Here is a 19,613-nt window from a genome sequence, read left to right as displayed (position 1 = left end):
GCTTGAGAAAAGCAGAAAGAATCCTAAAACACTGTTAAGGTTTCATAGTCTGGGGTCACCATAACAATGGAAGGTGATTTGTTATAGAGGTGATTTAGTCAATTGAAAGAAACAATGATGTATTTCCTAGTATTCAGTCATGTACTGTCACTTGGGTTTCCTGTTAGAACCTAGAAAAGTTTTCTTCATGGCATTAATTGGACAATGTTTCTTAAAAAGAGAATGAAGTAACTAGATCCAAGGAAAAAAGGAATGTCAGTATCATAAATATTCTTCAGCAGAAGAAATATGAATTTGAGGGAATGGAATGGGTGAAAGTTTGCTGTTTATGTCATTTTTGAAACCTCTGCACCCCCATTCTCATTTAATAAATAAGTAGCAAGTCTGTCCTCAACTTTAATCCTACTCTTACTTGGTATTTACAGGGTACCTATCTCCTGAAGCTTAAAGAGGCTTCTCTCTTTATCTATATCACTTCAGACAGTGTTGCTTAGCATAAAGGGGATATTTTCATTCAATCACTCACTTCATTTAACATTGTAGCAGGAGCTGGGAGCTGTATTTGCTGATGGTGAGTTGGGCTACACACAGGTGGGGTGTAGACGGATAGCTGCCAGGCAGTAGGAGCCATGGGATTAGGATTCTGTATACAGGAGGCAGCCTGCCATTGTGGCTTTTCTTTCCACTGTGATTCAGGGAGATGTTTCTCATCTGCCTGGCACTATCCAGCTGATTTGCCTTCATGACTCTTGATTCCCTGAAATATTTTCTGCTGATTCTCTCTGTCTGGAAGCTCTCTGTATCTATAAGCAAGACAATTTGCTTGAATAATTTTAAATCTTGGACTTGCCCCGCCACTTACTCCTTTTAGACTGTTGTTTGCAGAATTTCATTTCATCAGATTTATTTTCTCTGGGTTTTGCCTCAGAGAAATAGAATTGAATTTAAGAAAATCCTCTCAGGTGCAGGAAGATGGGCTTGGGGATGGAAATATTTCAGTAGTTTCTTCAGAAAGTTTTTGTTGCAGTTTAGTTACTTTTAAAAAGAGATTCATCTGTAATTTCAGTGAACTCAAACTCAAATTAATGTCTTGGTTCACTGAAAGATGTTTTTTTACCTAAATTTTAAAAAGACATTTTTAGAAAAGTAAAGTAGATTAAAAGCCTGACATTTACACAATTCTTGGTGTGCCTTCTTACTAGGGCTACTCAGTCTCTTAACCTACCTGTCCTTATTCTTTCTTTCCCCTTTCTTGCCTCTCCTTTCTCTCTCTCCTTTTAGAGATTAATTGAACGTTATGCTCCTTTACTATAATGAACATACCTCAGAATAGAAATTGAGGCAAAATCTAAGACATTTCTTTTCATCTCTGCCATTTGCCTCCATTGCCTTTTATATGGTTAATTTAAATCAAACAATGCCATGGACTATCAAACAGGCTTAGGATGTGATGTTACAAAGTTGTTGGGTATATTGTTTTGATACTAAAAGCAATAAATAGTCTTTGGCTACTCAGGAGGCAGAGATTGGAAGGATTGTAGTTTCAGTCAACAATGGGTAAAAAAGTGCAAAACTCAATGCTCAATGTGGGCATGATGGCAGGTGTCTGTCATTCCAGCTATGCCAGAGACAAAGATTGAGAGGACTGTGATACTAGGCCAGTCTGAGCAAAAATATTTGAGAAATTCAATTTTTTAAAAAGTCGGACATGATGGTACATGCCTGTCATTCCGTCTTTGGTGAGAAGCATTAATAGGAGGATTTCAGTCTAGGCCGAACTGCAAAAAGAAAGACCGTATCTCAAAATAACAGGAGCAAATTGGGCCTGAGGAATGACCAAGTAGTGCCTTCTTAACAAGCATGAAGCTCTGATTTCAAACCCAGTACTAACAATATGAAAAAGTGCATGCTTCTGATGAAACTGGATGATCCCAGGCAGAAGACAACTGATCTCTCATCCTCAGCGTGACTACAGAAGAAATCCATGGCTGTTGCTCACTCCTCTCAGAGAGAATAAATCTATGGGAAGATGTGTTGTCAGAGTCACCTGCAAAGATAAGGCAGTCAATAACAAAAACTTTTGATAAATTGCTAGCAGTGTAGATTTGGATCAGATCAGGATGGTAATATGAGTACTTATTTAATCTGTTTGTTTGAATTTGAGTTTGAGAACTAGCATAATTTTTGTTGTGTGTAAAACACTACACAACACACAATACACACATATATATGCATATACTTCAATGGAAAAATGACTTTGTCCAAATCTTTATCGTTTACAATATATAAAGCCTATACATATGAGTGTGTGCCTGTACACACATATGCCCACATATATGCACTATAGTTGTTTAGCAAGATTTATTTGTAATGGGCTTTGACTTTGTGTATAATGGACTTTGACTTTGTGTACACTGTGTAAACTGACATTTTATAAGAGTTTTGTTACTCGATACATAAACCTAGCCTTTTCTGTTCTTCACATTGTAACATCATGTAAGAATAAGAACATTGAGGAGAAGATAATTAGTTAATAAACCTCTTTTTTGTGTACTCTAGGATCCAGGAAGGATTAATAAACCATCACTGCATAGCAATGCACTTATTACAATGATCTATTTGGGGAAAAGTGTGCACCTTTCTTATGGTGACACAGCTTTCCAAGATGAAATAAAAATTTATCAACAGCACTGTGGTGGAGAAAACCTTTGTGTCTACACAGGCACAGTACTCGAAAAAGGTACACAGAAAATCTGAACTTTTAAAATTGCTTAGGGTTGGTATTATGGATAAGCTGTTTGTTGATGAAATATCAAAATGATTTCAATCACTCTATAAAATTATGCATATCCAGGGATGTATGAACCAGCTGCCTAAAAGTAAATCTAGATTTACTGCTCCATGATTGAAGCTGAAGCAGCAATTACTCTTGCAGATTGTAGAAGAAGGAATTTGAAGTGATTTAACTCAGTAACGGATTAATTTTGGGATAGAGATATATGATCATTAAAATGTTGCACAAATAAACTGTCCCCCAAATTACAAGTTAAGTATTTGGCTTGCCATCATGAATTAGATCATACATTATTCTAAAGAGAAAAGTAGCAGATTGGCAATTTGTTCTTTAGAGGTATGTTGAGATAAAAATCACAAACCCAATAAACTCCAGGGTGAATTACACCTAAATAACTTGATGGAAAATTTGGCTAAAAGGCTTTTTAGTACATCTTTGCTTCATTTCATCATAAATTTGTGTTCATCAGCATAAGATAATTTTATGTCCAGTATCAGTTTTCACATATTGTACTGCAATATGTAGTTCAGCAGAGAAGTGATGAAGGGAAGTATGTTTACAGGGTTATATTTGTTGCTCCTTTAAGAAACTATTTAGAAAAGAATTCTACTTTATTCACTCTAAGAAATATTTACATATGAGAGCATCTTGACAGTAACTTAGCAATTAAGGGTAGAGTTCAGGACAAACAAGGAATTATTTTAGTTGTGGCCATTCTGATTTCATCAATCCCAAACAGTGGCTATTAATGAAAAATTACTAAAGAGTTTGAACTTTATACTTCTTAACCTTTATACTTCTCAAAAGAAACAAGAGGTAAACATAGCTAGTTTGAAGTTACGTAAAATTATATGATGCTCAGTTAATGCTAGAAACTAATCCTCTCTGTTCATGTATTTGGTAGAAACAATTTACTCTGTCTCTTTTTGTTATAGCCTTGGTTTGCACTTCCATTCTGTTGATGAGAAAAATGAAAGGAGTTTGATTTGTAACGACTCCTTGAAGTCATCATGCAATTCTGGGCAGAGTAGAGTAGAGCTGGCCCATTGACTGGGTGTGAGCCGGGCTAAGCTCTATGCAGTCCCAGTTGTCTATGCCCAATAGCAGAGGGTTCTACATTTTTATCATATAAGGGATATTAAAATTTCAAGGAGTTTAACATAGATAGTGGCATAGATACATACTTGTATGTTTCAGAATGAAAGTGGTGGTGTTAAGCACAGGATTTGAAAGTATAACTTTTAGCTATTAATTTAGAGAAGTTATTGAAATTCATTATAATCTAAAATTAGAAATACAATGAAAACTGTCCTGGGTCCTAGATCTCTCTTTATTCAACATGTGTGTATGTATTATATATATATATATATGTAGTATGTACATGCAATATATATGTATATGTACATCTAGTTATGTGTCTATTTGTCTATGTAGATTCATCCACAATTTCTATTCAACTGGTAGAAAATATGATAGCTACAAATTATAAGAACAAAGTTGGATATGATTCTGGTAGAAGACAAAGGCTGTATGATAAGCCAAAGCTGAGCAGAGGAGGGCACTGCTGTCAGTGTTACTTGTATGCATATAGTTCTTGGGACTGTGCTAAGGCATTGGACAGTTTGAATAATAGGATCAGATGGGGATTTAAATAATTGAACCTTGTCCATGCAGTAGTTTTGTCTTAGCTTGCCCTTGATTGCCAGGGAAGTAATTGTTCAAAATTGAAAAAGTTGGTTGTCTCAGAATTTGTCTTGAGGTTCAACAATATTAGAAAATGAACTGAATTCAAACAAATCTGTCCTTTTTTACAAGTCAGAGCCATAGTGACATGTGAATAAGATTTTGGAAGATTATTGTTAAAAATTACAAAGGCCTTTATTGTAGACTTAGAATAGTAAAGTCATTAAGATATGATCTTTTCCTTGCATAATTAATAATAACAAATTGAAGACTGTGGCAAATGTACCCTTTTGAGGTATATTGAGCAGCTTTTAGCCAAACTTCCCATCAAGTTGTTCAGGTGTAATTCATCCTAGAATTTATTAGGTTTGTGGTTTTATCTCAACATACCTTTTGAGGTATGTTGAGCTATTATTTTAATATATTCGCATAGGCTTTAAACTGCTGAGTACTACAACTAAAACTTCTGGGGGGTCCAGTCATGGGCCTGAACTCTGGGCCTGGGCACTTTCCCCTCAGCTCTTCACCTCAAGGCTAGCACCCTACCACTTGAGCCACAGCGCCACTTCCGGCTTTTTTTTTTTCCTGCATATGTGGTGCTGAGGAATTGAACCCAGGCCCTCATGCATGCAAGGCAAGCACTCTACCACTGAGCCACCTTCCCAGCCCCTACAACTAAAACTTCTGAAACCAGAAATGCTACAAATAGTTGATGATGTTTGCATAGCTAGATAGATTTTAGATTCTAAGACAAAAGTAGATTGCTTGGATATACCTATGAAGCTATTGAATATTTCTGTGAAGAGTACATTTTCATCAGGCACTGGTGTGCCCCCTACCTGTAATCCCAGCTACTCAAGAGGCTGCAAACTGAAGACTGCAGTTCAAAGCTAGCCCGGGGCATTAAAGACTGTGTGGCATCTCCAATTAACCACCAAAAAACTGGAAATGGAGGTGTGACTCAAATGGTAGAGCACTAGCCTTGAGCAAAAAAGCTTTGAGATTAGCCCAGACCCTGAGTTCAAGCCACAGAACAAGAGCACACACAAACACGCAGGCACACACACACACACACACACACACACACACACACACACACACACACACACACCACACACCACACACCACACACATGTACAAAGCGGACAGTTTCTTCGCAGTCTTTCATTTGTAATATTCACCCTTCCAAAGCAAAAACCCCGTAGCCTCATAGGTTCATGGGTAAGTGAAGAATGAGTGCTTTTTTGTTTTCCTTCTGTACTCATTTTCTTGGATCTTCATGACCTTATTCCCTGGCATCCATTCCTGCACTCCACATGACTCTCCCCCATGCAGTGGTTCCCTATGCTGCTCGTTTGCTAGCAGCATAGGGAATTGAATCCGGGTCTCTCGAATGCTAAGCAAGGGTGCCACTAATGAACTAACATCCTAGCCCAGGAGTAAGTTTTCAGATGTATGAAATAATTTTGTCTTTCCTACTGACGTATAGCTTCTTGAGAAAAGAAATCACATTCAATTTTCTTAGTTTGTTCACCTAGAATGCCTAAACAATTCTGCCACAATTTTAAATAATGAAGTTATATTGTACAACTACTACAAAATGATATTGTAGCTTATGAGTAGATTGAGATATTCCCTGCCCCAACCATCCTGTTTTAAAAATTAAAATTCTCCAAGTACACCAGAGTTATTGAATATACAACCGATAAGTGAATAACTGAAATATGGGCCCAAACTTTCTGCTTTCTGTTCCATGTCCTTTCTACTACTCCATTAAGCAGCAACAGATCAAGAGTGAAAGATATTGCTATGTTTTAAAATATAGAAGTGTAAAATATAAAAGCAAAAGAACCTAAAAGCAAAGAGTGCAATTCTTATCTAATAAGCTTAAAAATAAATGAGAGAACAAAGTGGAATTATAGTTGGGTTTGCTCTCCAGCTACCTGGGAATCAAGTGGAAGGGCAGTCAATTCTAAAAGTTTCCTCTACCCATTCTCCCTATGGTTTTTGAGTGTTCTGTCTTCCTGGGCTGGGGACTTAGGGAGTTATGAGGTTCATGCTACAACAGAATGGATTATGTTACACAAATATGGGGTTAAGGGCACTGTAATAAAAATAATCAAGCTTAATTTCCAAAGCTAGGTAGGTGGCACACTTCTGTGAAAGATGTACAATGGAGGCAGGAAGACTGTGAGTTTCAGGCCAGCCAAGGCAAAGTTAGTGTGACTCTCTATCAAAAATAAATGCAAACAAAAAAGATGCGGTAAAGTTTAAATGGTAGAGTGCTTGCTTAGCATGAAAAGCCCTGAGTTCAATCTCCAATGTCCCAAACACAACAAAACACAAATAAGTGGTTTCTGGTCACTCTATCATTAAAGCAGTTAGATTTTATCTTCCATCTTAACTTCACCATACACTTCTTTTAGCTTGTTTAATTTCATAACAAAAGATTAAGATGACATAATTACCTTTGTAAAAGGTCTAATTCCTTAGGAAGAAATTCATGTAGGGGGTACAATGTGGTATAATCATAGTGTCTCTAGATGATTGTGAAGAAAATAGGTTAAGTAGTAGTTCACTAATGGTTTTGTTGTGGGAGTTGCTTTGCCATTGTTCTGGGGTCTGGAAACATGAGCACAAAGGAAGAAAAGCTTTGCCTCTTGTGTATTTAACCAATATCAACACAGCAACATCCTGCTGTCCGTTCTCAAGGTGGCATCTGTGGGACCAGCCACAGCAGCTGCCACAGCAGCATCACCTTGGACCTTTGTCAGAATGTAAAAATCTTCCTTAGAAGACTTTTTAGAAGGGTTTCTCAACCCTAGACTTGCTGAATTGGAAACTCAGGGATGAGGCTCAGCAATCTGACTTCTAATGAGTCTTCCAAATGATTCTTATGTGCATTAAAAATTTAAAACCTCTGCTGCAGCCATATTTTAATCGAGTGTAATAAGAGCAATTACAAGAAATATGTGCATAGAGAAGAGGTGAGACTTGATAACTGTGTTATTAGGAGAAGCAGAGGAGCCACTGCAAATGTGCATAAGAAGCAATATTCTGAGTCTTTCTAGAAGATTTCTTGGGTGAGACATTGCTTAAGAAAATTATAGAGGCTTGGGTTGCTTGAAACTATTAAATGCAAAGGATTTTTTATTTACTGCTATGATTTTTGGGGTCTCAAATCTAGGTAGAGCTGAGTATAGCTTAGGAGATAGAATTCCTCTGCCTCATTCACACACACATGTAGATCATCTAGAAACTGGCAGTAAAACTTTTTCCAACTTAGGTGATTGTTGATAATTAGCACACCCAAGATAATCAGGCATAGAGCCTGGACATAGTTAAGTGTTAATGTAATGTTAGATATTGTCATTACAAATTAGAGTTTTCTAAAGAATTGGAATATTTATTAAAAATAAAAGTAATAACTTTTATTTGGATTTAGTTGGATGCCAGTGGCTCATACCTATAATCAGGAGGCTGAGATCTAGAGGATCATGACACAATGCCAGCATGAGCAGAAAAATCTGAGATACTCCATTTCCAAAACAGGCAGCAAAAAGCTGGTTTAAAAGCCTAGCTCAAATGTTAGAGCACCAGCCAAGCAAGGCAAGGTTTAGCAAGCATGAGGCCCTGATGATCAAATTCTGGTACTGGACAAAAAAAAAATGTTCTCAAATAAAAAAGTAATCTAGAGCATGTTACTATATTTCTGCAAAAGAAAAATAAAGGTGATTTAGAAGATATTAGTTGAAAGTTCACTAATGTATTTCTTTTTTAAAATTTCAGATACATTTCAATTTATTTCCAAACGCCATCATGGCTTTCCCTTCAGCCTCACCTTTTTCCTGAATGGGATTCAGGTGAATAGGTTAAGCTCCTGCTGTGAATACAAGCACCGGAAAGGTTCAAGACTTGGAGGCAAAAGAGGCTATTTCGGGTTTGTGTGTGTGGAGAAAGCATCTCCTTGCTACAAGTATGAAAAAAAAAAGTCCTTTGGTAGAGGACAATTTTTAACCACATTTTCCTTATATTCTGCTAATGTATTTGCAAATGTATTTGCTACTGTTATGGAAAATGAGTGTATATAAACCTAAAATATCTAAATCAGAGATGATTTAGTTTAACTTTGAGTGTTTGTATTTCATATGATAAGACATATACGCGATTTCCAGATGTATTCTATAATGTATTCTATAACAGAAACAAAATGTCTCTTTCTTCTACTGCTTTAAATTCCATTTCCCAGGGGAGTTTTTTTGTTTGTTTCATTTTTTTGTTGTCATTGACCTTAATAACTAGTTTGGGAACTAAACCTCCAAACATTCACTCTCTGTTCAGTATCAGTCTTGTGTGATAGACATCACAGGTTTATGCTCATTGGAAGAGATAGAGTGACCCAATTTTTCATTTGCATCCCCTTAACCTTTAGTCACAAGTATAATAAAATGCATGTGAAGAGATTCATTTTGACTGATGTTTATACTTCTTTATGATGGACATTGAAATAAGAGTCTTTGCTTAGGGCTTTCTTCCTTTTTTAAATAATCGTTACTGTAGAGTTGAGTTGATATACAGAGGGGATATAGTTACATGAATCAGGTAATTATTAATGAGTACAATTCTTTTTGAACCATGTCTCCCCTTCCATCTCTCTCTCCTGGTTTTTCCTTCCTGTCCCCACCTACAAGATATGAAGTTCATTTTCCACATAGTGTCTAGTGAGTACCACTGTTGTATTTGTTCATCCTTATTCCACTTTTTATATTTTTCTCCCTTACCCTCCCAAATACAAATTAAGACAAAAGGAAAAGAAAACAAAAACAGCAACAATGGCAACTAAAAAATATCCCTTGCTTCCTTTTGTTGGAGTTCATTTCATAGAACATTATTTTATAGGATCATCTGAACATTGCTTTTGAGCCTTTGTCAACCACTCCTATGAATATCCTCCTTTGGCCTCAATATGTGAATGGCTAGAGCTGTATATAATTTATCATGTCTCAGTGTATGCATATGTGTGTGTCTGTGTGTGTGTGTCTGTGTGTAAGTACATATTCAGTGTACTTACTTGTAGGTTTATAGACACATTCTAGTTACTACAAGTGAAGGAACCATGCAACCTATGTTTCTTTGACTCTGGCTTACTTTGCTAAAGATAATTTTTTCCAAGTTTTTTCTTTTGCTTATGAATGTTACAGTATTATTCTTTCTGGTCAATGGGTAGAATTACATTGTGTATACATCCCATAATTTCTTGATCCATTCATCCACCGAGGAGCAACTAGGTTGATTTCATATTTTGGCTAGGGTAAACAATGCTGCAATGAACATGGTTGTGCTGGTGGCTTTACTGTGGCCTAGTTTGTGGTTCATTGGCTAAATGTCCAGGAATAGGATTGCTGGGTTATTATTTTACCTTTAGTCCAAATATTCCTGGAGAATTGACTAGATCCCAAACTTGAATATAAACCCCATGTCACCACAGAGCTTATTCTAGTAGTGAAGGACAAATAAGATATCAATGAAGTTGTATAGGTCAGAATCTGGTAAAAAGCACAAAAAAATACAACACAAGGGAGTTGATCTAGACTGGAGATAAAAATTTAGGAATCATTTGAAGTCACAATAGAAGGAAGTTGCTTAGGAACTGAATACAAATAGATGAGATATCTGAGCCATGACTTCCATGTTATTCCGTTTTAGAAATTAGGGTAAGCACTTCTGAAACCAGCCAGAGGACAGACAGTGTTTGAGAAAGAACCCAGACAGACTGATATCTTGAAAATGAGATAAATGTTTGAAGAATAGGAGGACATTTAATGGAATTCAATATTTGGATAGGCTCAGTAAAATGAAGATGGGGGACTGAGCATTGCTTTTGTAATGTGTTAGTTATTGGTGATCTTGACACAGTAAAATGCTTGGGAAGTAACCTTGATTTGAGTAGGTTTATAGACTAACTGGAGAAGAACTAAGACTGGAGATTGCAAGTAAGTTTTAAAAACAACTTTGATTAATGTAGTAATTAAGTGGCTCCCAGAAAAGAAAACCAAGGGGTCAAAGGGACTTTTTAAAAATGTTAAGATACTATAGATGTAGTTGCTAGTAAATGGTATTGATATTGGTACCACAGAAAAGAAAAGAAAACAATTATAAAGCATAAAATAAAGTGGGAAATGGCCATCTTCTAGTGCTTTAAGTAGCCTAGAAAAGAAAGAATCTAGGGTTCAAATTGAAGTTTAAGCCTTCAGAAGAGGTGGGATGTTTTTTGTGAGGAAGGTAAGGAAAGATGTAGGGGGAGAGAATTAAGATGGTGCATGTGTAAAACTAGAAATTCTATGCTGCTTGTTTCTATTATTTGGAGATAAAACAAGGAAGACTTTTATCAGATGAGGTTAAGGAGAAAGGATTGGAGGTTTGAGGAGTGAGAATGGGTATGAAAAAGACAAAGCATTCAATGAATGGAAGAGCAAATTGTGTAGAGTAACCTATAGTTGCCTGTCTGTATTTGATGTACACTTGAATTGTCTTCCTTTACCATTTCAGATATGCTGTCTCTTTATTTGTGGGCAAGCCATTAACCACATTCCTTTTTCACTTCCTAGAAAGCTAATGAGTTTATTTATGATCATCCATGTGCAAACACAGTATCTTTGAGTTAGGGAGGGGAGTTGTTATATAGATTGAAGCTATAAAATTTTAGTCCCAAATGCTTTCAATGAATGTTTAATAATCAGCATCAAAATCTCATGACATCTACTCTCCTGTTTAACAACTCCTAGTTTCTGTCTAAGTCTCTCTATGATAATTTCAACACTTGGTTCCTTCTACCCCTTTTTTTTCTAATTCTCTCTCAATTTAGGAATGGTTGTAACATTTAAGGATGGGGCCAATTACCCTGAACTAGAAGGTGTGGTTCTTATAATACTTCTCAATTTTCTTGCTGTTGTTTGCTTCAAAATCATTTCTTCAAATGAAATCTGTGAGTGCTTGAAGTACTGCCAGTTGATATCTCCATGTTACAAATTAGGCAGACGCGTTTGCATGGGCAAGGATCAGTGCCTAAGAGTAGAGCACTTCATACTGGCTTGTGCCTTGCCTGAAATGCTTCTGGTTATTGCCGGAACACTAGGCTTGCAGAAGTCTAGCAAGAGTTGAGAAGGACCACAGAGGAGACTCATATCATTTATTATATAGTATTTCCTTTGATTGAGGTCACTTTTTTTTTGTTTTTGGTCGTGGGGCTTGAACTCTGGGCTTGGGCGCTGTCCCTCAGCTCTTCAGCTCAAGGCGAGCGCTCTACCACTAGAGCCACAGCACCACTTCTGGTTTTCTAGTGGTTAATTGGAGATAAGAGTCTCACAGACTTTTCTGCCCGGGCTGGCTTTGAACCGTGATCCTTAGATCTCAGCCTCCTGAGTAGCTAGGATTACAGGTGTGAGCCATTGGCACCCGACTCTTGGGGTCACTTTTATATAGTACCTTTAGTTATTTTGAGCAGTATATGTTAATTTCTCTAGATCAAAATTAAATTAATTTTAATTTATTACAAAAAATACCCATCGATGGAACTTTTACTATGACACGAAGGAAAGTGTGGTAAATATAAAGCAATTTGGAGCTTTCTAAAAATGATTTAAAAGAACAGGAAAAATGGAGCAAAGGTTCTTTCATAATGAGCAGATCCCACATTGGGCTTACCCTTCTATCATGGAACAGTTTGAAGAGGCAGAGCAGTTATTGTCAACTGCTAGAGTGAAACATGGGAAGAATTGCCCAAGTTACAATGGGGACTACCTTGAGCTTTAGTCATCAGAATCAACACTTCAAAGCATACTCAGAAGGCAAACAGGTAGTGAGCAGGGAAGAGAGCACAGATGTTACTTACTTTGTCCAATTCCCTTCAGCAGATGGGCAATAAAAGGTCTGTGCTGGCAGTAGGGAGGCATCAAAGTCCTACACAGTCACAACATAAACTAAATATAACAGCATATCACAGGCTCCAAATCGATGGATTTGGTGTTTCCTTTGAGAAGGGAAGAGCAGCTTGAACAGAAGGTAATGCTAGTAGTCATATTCCATGAAGATCTATGATGCCTTTATTCCAAGGAAAGCTATGTACCATGAACATTATCCTTAATAGTCAGGAAATGTTTATCATGCTTCATATGGATGAGGTAAATATGTTCTTATCATTTCAAGTTTCATAGCTTGCGTATGCCAGCCAGTCTTGTGAGCTTTAGCTTATGGGACAATATTGAAATGTGAATTTATGGAACTCAGTTCTCATATTTCTTTGGGAGAATTGAGATAGTTTCTGATGCTACAAAGCTAGAGATGGCCAAAGTGCAGTGAAATCTTCAGTTGAAGACATTGCCATTGGATAAGGTTGAGGCAATTTCCAGATTTCATATTGTTTCTGTTCTTCCAGAACTGACAAATCTTGACTGGATTCTTTTCCTTTTTCACCTACGTACTGTAAATGATTAGCTACCTATGACCCCATAGCATGGAGAGAAGGACCCATGCACAGAACTTGAGAAGGAATAAACTGGAGATCAATGACAGCCAGCCTCCTCTATGTCCAGTCATGGACAATCTCCAGGCCTTGATATCTATAGAGTGTGTTAGTGTCTGGGGAGGCTATTCTACTATGTTCTCCAATGTTAAGCCCAGCAGGGTGGCATTTGTCTCTATCAGTAGTCATTATAGATGCTGCACCTGTAATAGAACACTCTGACTGTGCTAATGTGTGAGATGATATAGACTCGCAGCATTATGTTGAAATTCAGTTCCCTCACTAGCCTGCTGGGTGACTCTGACAAAGTTGTGGGATCTTTTGTACCTCAGTTTCCTCACTTGTGCATTGGTGGCAGAAATTCTTAGTGGGCTTTGGTGATAACTGATCCTTTAATGTTTGCAGAATAATCTGCATCAATCTTAGCACAGAAGGAATGTTCAATAATCAAACATTACCAAAAGCATATTTTTAAATTAATATATAGTATCATAGTTAGAATTTTTACTTTATTATTAACTTGAGAAAATAGCTACAGAAGACAATTTGTCATATTATTTTTACTATAACTGATTGAGATATTTTTAATGTCATATGGGTGGCCCAGTACATCTGACTTGAAAGGACCTTATGATGTCTACAAATTGTTGTGATTTGGGGGGAACAAAAGCTTATTGCCAGCCAAACCACCAGAAGATTGCAGTCTAGGCTTCAAATGCCTCAAAGCAACAATGGAAGTTCTATCAAAATAAATAAAACAATTATGCAGAATTCTTAAATCTTACAGCAACATTTGACTGTCTATGTTTCCTTAAAAAGTCAGTCATATTATTATGTTCAGTCATTTTACTTAGAATCAATCTTTTATGAAAGTTTTTCACTATTGTACTATTAGAATAATAAATTATGAAAGAGTAATATCCTTCTGATATTTTTATCTCAGCTTCCTTATATTTCTAAGTCTAAATATTCTTTTATTACATAATTCTCATTAAGAACCTGGATGATAATTGGTCTATATCTAGCTAATCCTTCTATTTGTCTATCAATATCTTCTATCTAACATCTAACTCTACACCATTTATTTGTTCCTTATTACCTAATTTTTTATCTACATATCTATCTCAATCATTACACATCACACTCCATATATGGATATTTTTATATCTGTATTAGACTCCCCAAAATGTGTTTTAATGTACAACTTTTAGTTTGATACTCCAATACTTGGCTAATGAGTTCTTTTGTTTTCTTTGTAAAATTATTGTGAGTAAAATTATTATGAATTTGTTATGTTGTATTATAAAATGTTAGCATAAGTATAAAGAAAATAATTTATTCTTTATTAACGTGCACAGTAATGAAATATTTTTTCATTTCTTGCTGGAATGATTTGACATAAAGGCCTTGGATTCCCCTGAGCTTGTGTGTATGGGTAAATATTTCGTGTTGTCATTTCTTCCATAGGTGCATTATTGCAATGGGCCTTGACAGAAAACCGCCTTTGGCAAAACCTAGGAAAGAAAAGAACAATGAGAAAAGAGAGGGGAAACAGAGGCACGAGAGGGGGAAGGTGACATCCAGAAGAGATGAGAATATGGCGAGTCCAACTTGCGTCCCAACCATTCATTCAGCTCAAGAGATAAACACGGGCCTCCCAGAAGTGAGAAGTGCAATGGAAGAGATGGAACAAAAATGTAGCTCAGGACAAGACGTTTGGGACGATGACCAGGAAAATATCGTTAAATATGGTAATCAACCACATAGGGCTTTCTTAAAAAATTGCTGCTGCCATTGTTTGGTTTAAGTCTTAAGTGTATCATTATCAAGAACTTCAAAAATATCCATTAAATGTTTTTAACAGAGTTTTGGCCTTTAGGCAACTTCATGTAAAGAACCTTTTCTTGTTTACTCTGACATTTTTCTTTTTTCTTTTTCTTTTCTGTTTTTGTTTTTGTTTAGTGACTGTTACCATAATATTAAAGCCTGGCACTTATTATGTTTTATTTTGTATGTTTTACTTCTATTTATTTTCCGAAATAGGATTTCACCTTTGTCCAAAGTGGTCTCAGACCACAATCCTCCTATCACTGTCTCCAGGGTACCTGAGATTACAAGGTGAACCACTGTGCCTGGCTTGTTCTTTGAGTTATTAGTACCTTCCCCCTTCCCCTCCTCCCCCACCCTTCTCCCTGCCCCATCCCTCCCTGGGCTGGTATCAAATTATGATCTACTTCCCAAGTAGGTGAGATTAGAGATGGGTGCCAGCATGCCCAGCTCTTTTGAATGGAACACTGGTCACTATAGAGGAGGACAGACCTAACCCCATGAAGGTGCTTTCCATGTGGGTAAAGGATCCAGGGGGAAAGGGAAGTTTTAGTCTGTGTTAGTGAGAGAACATTTTAACCAGTCATAATTTTTGCCAATTTTTTAAGTTTTTGCACACCCTTGCTTGGAGAAATTGATGAATTGCATAGGCTTTATGCAAATCTATGATAGTTGGTAGAATGCTCCTGGGCAATAGAGTGTGGTCTTTACATGTGATGACAATAGGCATAGAACTAATGAAGGGAAACCTTGATTTTTCTGTTCTGATTTCCTTTTTGAATTGGTATTGGGGCTGCAACTTAAAAGCCTTGGGCTCTCCTGTGGCCTTTTTCTCTCTAGGCTGGCGTTCTACTACTTGAGCCATAACTCCACTTGCAATTTATTATTTTTTATTTTGTGAGAAACACAGATGTCTCCTGCAAAATAACATATGGGACTTTTCCTTCAGTTCATTCTACGTGTCTCCAATTTTATGCTCTATTTTAATAAAACAACAGTAATTGTGTCCTAATTGCAAACACCTGTACTGCTCAGATTTTAGTCAGGTGCCTCTGTCCAGGTGTACTGCTGTCAAAACTGTGCATATTGTATGTGATTTCTCCTGTCCTATGGCCAGCTCCTTCACCATGCAATCACAATCGCTGTTGCACCTGTGGTTGCTGATGCTCTGTTAAAGACTATTGCTTTTAATAGTGCCACAGGTTTGGATTAATCATTTTATGGATAAAAAATTGAAGCTTAAAGATGTGAAGCAAATTGTCCAAGGCCATATAGCTAGGAAATGTCTGAACTGGGTGCTAACCATGTGACTGCCTGGCTCCCCTTCTATTTTAGTCCCACTCATATTCTGTCTGACCCCTTGCATAGCGTGGATTGATGACAAATATCTACAAAATTACCTATGTATGTGTATTCTGCAGTTAGTCTCAACTCCTCTTATGTAGTCTTCCACAACCCTAGAAAATGATAGCTTAGTTTATAAATTAGATGCAGTAGGAGTGTGGCAACAGTAACTGATAAAACTATAGTTTTAAGAATGTACTATGGGGTTGGGGATGTAGCTCAATGGTGGAGTGCGTTCCTAGCATTCACAAGGCTGGGGTTTAATCCCCAGGAACACCAACAAATGTTACTTAAAAGTTGAATGTTGGGCTGGGAAGGTGGCTCAGTGGTAGAGTGCTTGCCTTGCATGCATGAGGCCCTGGGTTCGATTTCGCAGCACCACATAAGCAGAAAAAGCCAGAAGTGGAGCTATGGCTCAAGTGGTAGAGTGCTAGCCTTGAGCTGAAGACCTGAGGGACAGTGCCCACGCCCAGAGTTTAGGCCCCAAGACCAAAAAAAAAAAAAAAAAAAAGGTTGAATGTTTAATTTCTGGAACTTTCTATTTGATATTTTGCTACTGACATTAGCTGTGGGTAACAGAAACCCAGAAGTGAACCACAGATGGGATGACTACTATTAATCATGAGTCTATACAAAAATATACAGCATTTGATTCCCATAATGTTGAAGCGAATATTACTGAATGTCCTGTGTAAACTTTACTACAAAATGAATATAATACAGCTTGTACCCTTATATCTTATTTCCTCAAAAGCACTTGGAGATTTCTTGATGGAAGTATTTGTTTTATTGCAACATCCTTGTGTTGCAGTTTTATCCTCCTCTTCATAGAGGATACTCAGTAAAGGCTTACTCATTGATAGTTCACTGGGACATGTGTTGTCCTATAACTTGAACAGCATCATTTGGAGAAAAATAATTGGTTTTATCATCCTTTCTTGTTTGTGTCTTGCAATATGAACAAAAATTTCAACTTCTGTTCTTTTTTTCAAACTGTTTTGTTTTTGCCAGTACCTACATTTCTTTTTTTAAAATAAGTTTTTTTATTGTGAAAATACCGTACAGAAGGGTTACCATTACATGAGCAAGGTACTGAGTACATTTCTTATCAAGCTTTGTTGCCTACTCCTTTATTTTCCCTCTACTATCCCTGCCCTCCCATCTCCACGACTACACTCTCCCCCACCCCCATCCCTGCCAAAGTTGTAAAGTTCATTTTTCAACATAGCATCTTGTACATCTCTTTTAAGCATATTGAATCTCTTTTTTTTTTTTTTTGGTCGGTCGTGGGGCTTGAACTCTGGGCCTGGGCGCTGTCCCTCAGCTCTTCAGCTCAAGGCGAGCGCTCTACCACTTTAGCTACAGCGCCACTTCCGGTTTTCTGGTGGTTTATTGGAGATAGGAGTCTCACAGTCTCTCTCCTGCCCGGGCTGGCTTTGAACCGCGATCCTCAGATCTCAGCCTCCTGAGTAGCTAGGATTACAGGCGTGAGCCACCAGCGCCCGGCATATTGAATCTCTTTTGTGAACACTTTGTATGAATTTTGAGTGCCTTCTCCATTATAGTTTTTGATTTTGCTTTTCCTTTTACAAATTCCCTTTTATTCTCTACATTAATGGTGCTTCTTTCCTATGCTTAGGGCATATACTCCTAAATTAAGTTTCTTTTATTGCAGATTGGTGGACAGCTGAAATAAATTACCCAAGAGGTTTCACCAATTAGGAGAAGAGCAAGAATATTTAATAACTAAAACACACACAAATTGGGAAATCTTTATTTTCCCTGTAATTTTTTTAAAGTATAATTATTTATTTGCTTAATTGGTTCTGCATGAGATCCTTTTGCTCTTTATCTTTGGCATGTTGTCACTTCAAGATGTTTTAGCTTTTTGGAGGAAAAAAGGGGAACAATTAAATATGAAAGGTGAAGAATTATAACCACAAGGGACAGTTGAGGTATATTGAATATGACAGCTTCCTTTTCTTGCTGCAGATTTGTTGTACCTCTTTAGGGAATGAAGTAAATTTGTGATGGTGATAGGAATGTCCTATTTTTAAGGACTCAAAAAATATAAATGCATTGTAATATTTCATTTATACATTTATGCATGTATACATTTATACACATATGGCTTAAATTCTAGCCTAGCTGTAGACACCTTAATGCTTCTTTTTAGTGTCCATTTTGTTCTCAAAAAAGTCCTATTCTCAGTGTTTCTTCTGAGGTCCTTTAGTCTTAATTGAATTTTTCCACTTCACTATTCATTAACTTGATATCCAAATATTTTGAACATTCTTCATATGAAATATGACCTCACTGGGTCTCCAAATTAACTTTCATTATTATAATCCTGTTCTATTCATTTTTAATTTACTTCTAATTTATTGTCTTCTATTTAGTTCTTACCTTCCCATTTTGGTCATTGTGGAAGATGTTCATTTGAAAATGAGCTTTTATTAGGTTTCATCTTTGTCATTTAGAGTATCATTTCTTCTGTTCTCTTACATATGTATCTGACTGCCATCTCTGATCACATACTGTTAGTTTTCCATGTTCACTAATTGTACAAAAAAAAAGATGAAAAAGCAACAGCAGCAATAAAGAAAGCTCCAAAGAGAGCGTCATGGAGTCAAAGTTCTTGTTAAAGTGAAATAGGTTTATCTGGGATTCTATTTGCATTATTACAGTGGAGATTTTCTTTCTTCAGAATATGAAGAAGATTTTGAAGCAGATGAGGAGCAACAGGCTGAGACAGCTAATACAGAAGTACAGGCTGATGATCAAATGAATGGAGTATCAAAGTCACCCTCAGACGATGAAAAAGATAATTTAGACCCTGAAAAGGAGAGCGATATCTTGTCACAGAGGGCACCTGAGATTGAAGACAATATGAAAGATGAGGATGATGGATACTCAGAGAGCGAATGGGAAGAGGATAAAAAAGGCAAGTAGAGCAGTGTATCCTATGACCTGGATGCTTAGTGAGCTTTCTCCTTTTCTTTCTTCTATATTTAAAATTTTTAAGGAATGTTCAGAGCATGATTACCTAATGAGAGACTAAACCTTCCATACACATACTACCAAGCCATTTCTTAATAATTTCACTTTTTAAAATTTCCTCAAAAATATTAGCTAATGTATATAACACAACTTTAATTTGAAAGTTACTGTATATTTGAATTCCATGCTTTTCCTTCTAAGACACACATACCCACACACATTTGAGAGTTACTGTATATTTGAATTCCATGCTTTTCCTTCTAAGACACACATACCCACACACATTTCCATGGCAACACGTCTGTACTATTTAAAGATAAAAATAAAATTAAAGAAAGAATGAATGAAAAGTAGTGCCTTTGTACTCGAATGAAAGAGTTCTACATTTAGTTATTTTGATTTTTTCCCCTTTAATAAACATTAAACAAAGGATTCTGGCATATT

At 36.7% G+C, this 19,613-nt stretch overlaps 1 protein-coding gene across 2 annotated transcripts in view; it reads left to right on the top strand.

Annotated features, from left to right (window-relative positions):
* Positions 1-19,613, top strand: part of Erich3 (glutamate rich 3) — a 94,359-nt gene that overhangs the window by 45,447 nt on the left and 29,299 nt on the right. For both annotated transcript variants that reach the window (XM_070007297.1, XM_070007298.1), the window contains 4 exons: positions 2,560-2,740; positions 8,267-8,453; positions 14,466-14,749; positions 18,877-19,113. In XM_070007297.1, the coding sequence (XP_069863398.1) occupies positions 2,560-2,740; positions 8,267-8,453; positions 14,466-14,749; positions 18,877-19,113 (889 nt within the window). The remainder of the gene's footprint in view (positions 1-2,559; positions 2,741-8,266; positions 8,454-14,465; positions 14,750-18,876; positions 19,114-19,613) is intronic.

The sequence above is a fragment of the Dipodomys merriami genome, unplaced genomic scaffold, assembly GCF_024711535.1.
Source record: "Dipodomys merriami isolate MVZ:Mamm:240054 unplaced genomic scaffold, mDipMer1.0.p SCAF_7, whole genome shotgun sequence".
Taxonomy (NCBI): Eukaryota; Metazoa; Chordata; class Mammalia; order Rodentia; family Heteromyidae; genus Dipodomys; species Dipodomys merriami.
Note: the sequence above shows the minus strand (reverse complement) of the source record. Positions and strands in the feature narration are given on the sequence as shown.